The sequence below is a fragment of the Halyomorpha halys genome, unplaced genomic scaffold (assembly GCF_000696795.3).
Source record: "Halyomorpha halys isolate HHAL.00 unplaced genomic scaffold, Hhal_1.1 Scaffold819.1, whole genome shotgun sequence".
NCBI lineage: Eukaryota > Metazoa > Arthropoda > Insecta > Hemiptera > Pentatomidae > Halyomorpha > Halyomorpha halys.
In genome coordinates this window covers 518,208-520,158 of record NW_027106888.1, presented here as the reverse complement: position 1 = coordinate 520,158, position 1,951 = coordinate 518,208, and the positions used below count along the sequence as shown (strand labels likewise).

General features: G+C 34.5%; 1 protein-coding gene across 1 annotated transcript; it reads left to right on the top strand.

Moving 5' to 3' along the window:
• The first annotated feature begins 697 nt into the window (after positions 1-697).
• Positions 698-1,951, top strand: LOC106686436 (PC4 and SFRS1-interacting protein-like). The gene has a single exon (XM_014429750.1). It carries the CDS (start codon positions 698-700, stop codon positions 1,949-1,951), a length of 1,254 nt encoding a protein of 417 aa, XP_014285236.1.

Here is a 1,951-nt window from a genome sequence, read left to right as displayed (position 1 = left end):
GTTTTCCAAATTTAGTTTTATTTTCAACAAAAGAGCATATGTCCTTACCTTTTACTACAGCTGTATTACCAGATCCATAAAAGTATGTGTTATATCTTATTTTCTTTGGAGTCTGGTCAACTAAACCTTCTATTCGGGCAGGCCATGGTGGGTAGCCTCTTACCTTGGCAAAAACTTTATCCCCAGGAGAAAAAATAGGTTCCATGGTATTTAATACACAACTGTCAATTGAAAAATGAATTTATCAATAAAACGATAGGAAAACACCCAAAAAAAAGCAGTCAATTGTAATGATGGAGACGGAAGCCAAACGCCATATTGAAAATTTCAAAAACTGAAGCATGCGCAGTACAGGCTTCGTGTTCCGATAATGGCGGTGTCTTGCGTTAAATTAATGTCGGGAACTGACAAAACTTTTTGGATTTTTACCTCCAGAAATCTAATGAAACCGAATAGAATTTATATAGTAATTCAAAAAGTAGGGCCTTAGGTTCGTCTGTTCCTGACATTAATTCAACGCAAGACACCGTCATTGTCGGAACACGAAGCCTGTACTGCGCATGCTTCAGTTTTTGAAATTTTCAATATGGCGTTTGGCTTCCGTCTCCATCATTACAATTGACTGCTTTTTTTGGGTGTTTTCCTATCGTTTTATTGATAAATTCATTTTTAAATTGACAGTTGTGTATTAAATACCATGGAACCTATTTTTTCTCCTGGAGATAAAGTTTTTGCCAAGGTAAGAGGCTACCCACCATGGCCTGCCCGAATAGAAGGTTTAGTTGACCAGACTCCAAAGAAAATAAGATATAACACATACTTTTATGGATCTGGTAATACAGCTGTAGTAAAAGGTAAGGACATATGCTCTTTTGTTGAAAATAAAACTAAATTTGGAAAACCTAGGAGGCAAAAAAAGTTTGCCAAGGCAATGATTCAAATTGAAGCAGAATTGTCTTCTGAAGAACAGGCATGTTCTTCCCGTTTGCCTTATTCAACCCCTAGAAAGTCTAATACATCAATCTCTTCAACTACTAAAGTAATAAAGCGCAAAGTTCAAAAAAGAAAATTAAACTTTGGGACTGTGGAAAATCAGAAGAAGATAGCTTCTCTTTTCAGCAACACTGATTTAGAACATAAAAATGTTGAGGTGGTGTCTCGTTATGGACGCAAAATTAAACCAAAACGATTTGCTGAATTTGAAGATAGAAGAAACAAACAGCGACCAGTCAAAGCTATTTCAAAAGTTGCTCCAGTTGAAACAATTGACAAAGATAAAACTAGTGATGATAAAAATAATATAGCGCATGCAAACAATGAGAAGGTAAAAATACCTTTGGGTTATAGCCAACCGGAGTTTTCTTTTGAGCAGGGATTAAATGAAGGGAAGTTCAAAGAAAAAAGTTATGCTAATTCTCTTAATAAGAATTTAGAATCTGAAGAAACACTGCCATTCGATACTGATTCTTACACGTCTGAGTGGACAAAGAATGTGAAACAGGCTGTCATTCAAAGTAATTTAATACGTACTGAACTTATTCAAACTGAAATTTCACTTCTTGAGATAGATATTAATATAAGAAGTGCTTTAAATAATAAAAATCCTGACACGAAAAAGTGTTTAATTTATCTGGATAAACTTAGTCAGCTGCAGGTAACTGCACTTATGTTGAAAAAACATCCAAATGTTGTACATACCATTAAGAAAGTTAGGAGATATGTGGGCAAAGTTCCGACAGCCCTGACTGAAGAAGACCAAGAGTTTCATAAAGATGTTGAAGAAATTAGGAATAAAGCAGAACAGGTTTACAGTAAATTTCAGGGCTTATTTTTCTTTCAAAACAATAAATCTTTTTGGGATGCATTTCAGGAAGAAATAAAAAAGTTTGATGAAATTATTAAACATCTGAGCACCGAAGAGATGATTGAAATAATTACAGAACCAGAATAG

What these genes read in the sequence shown, in the direction of transcription:
- LOC106686436 (XM_014429750.1), top strand. Translation starts at nt 698, where the DNA reads ATGGAACCTATTTTTTCTCCTGGAGATAAAGTTTTTGCCAAGGTAAGA.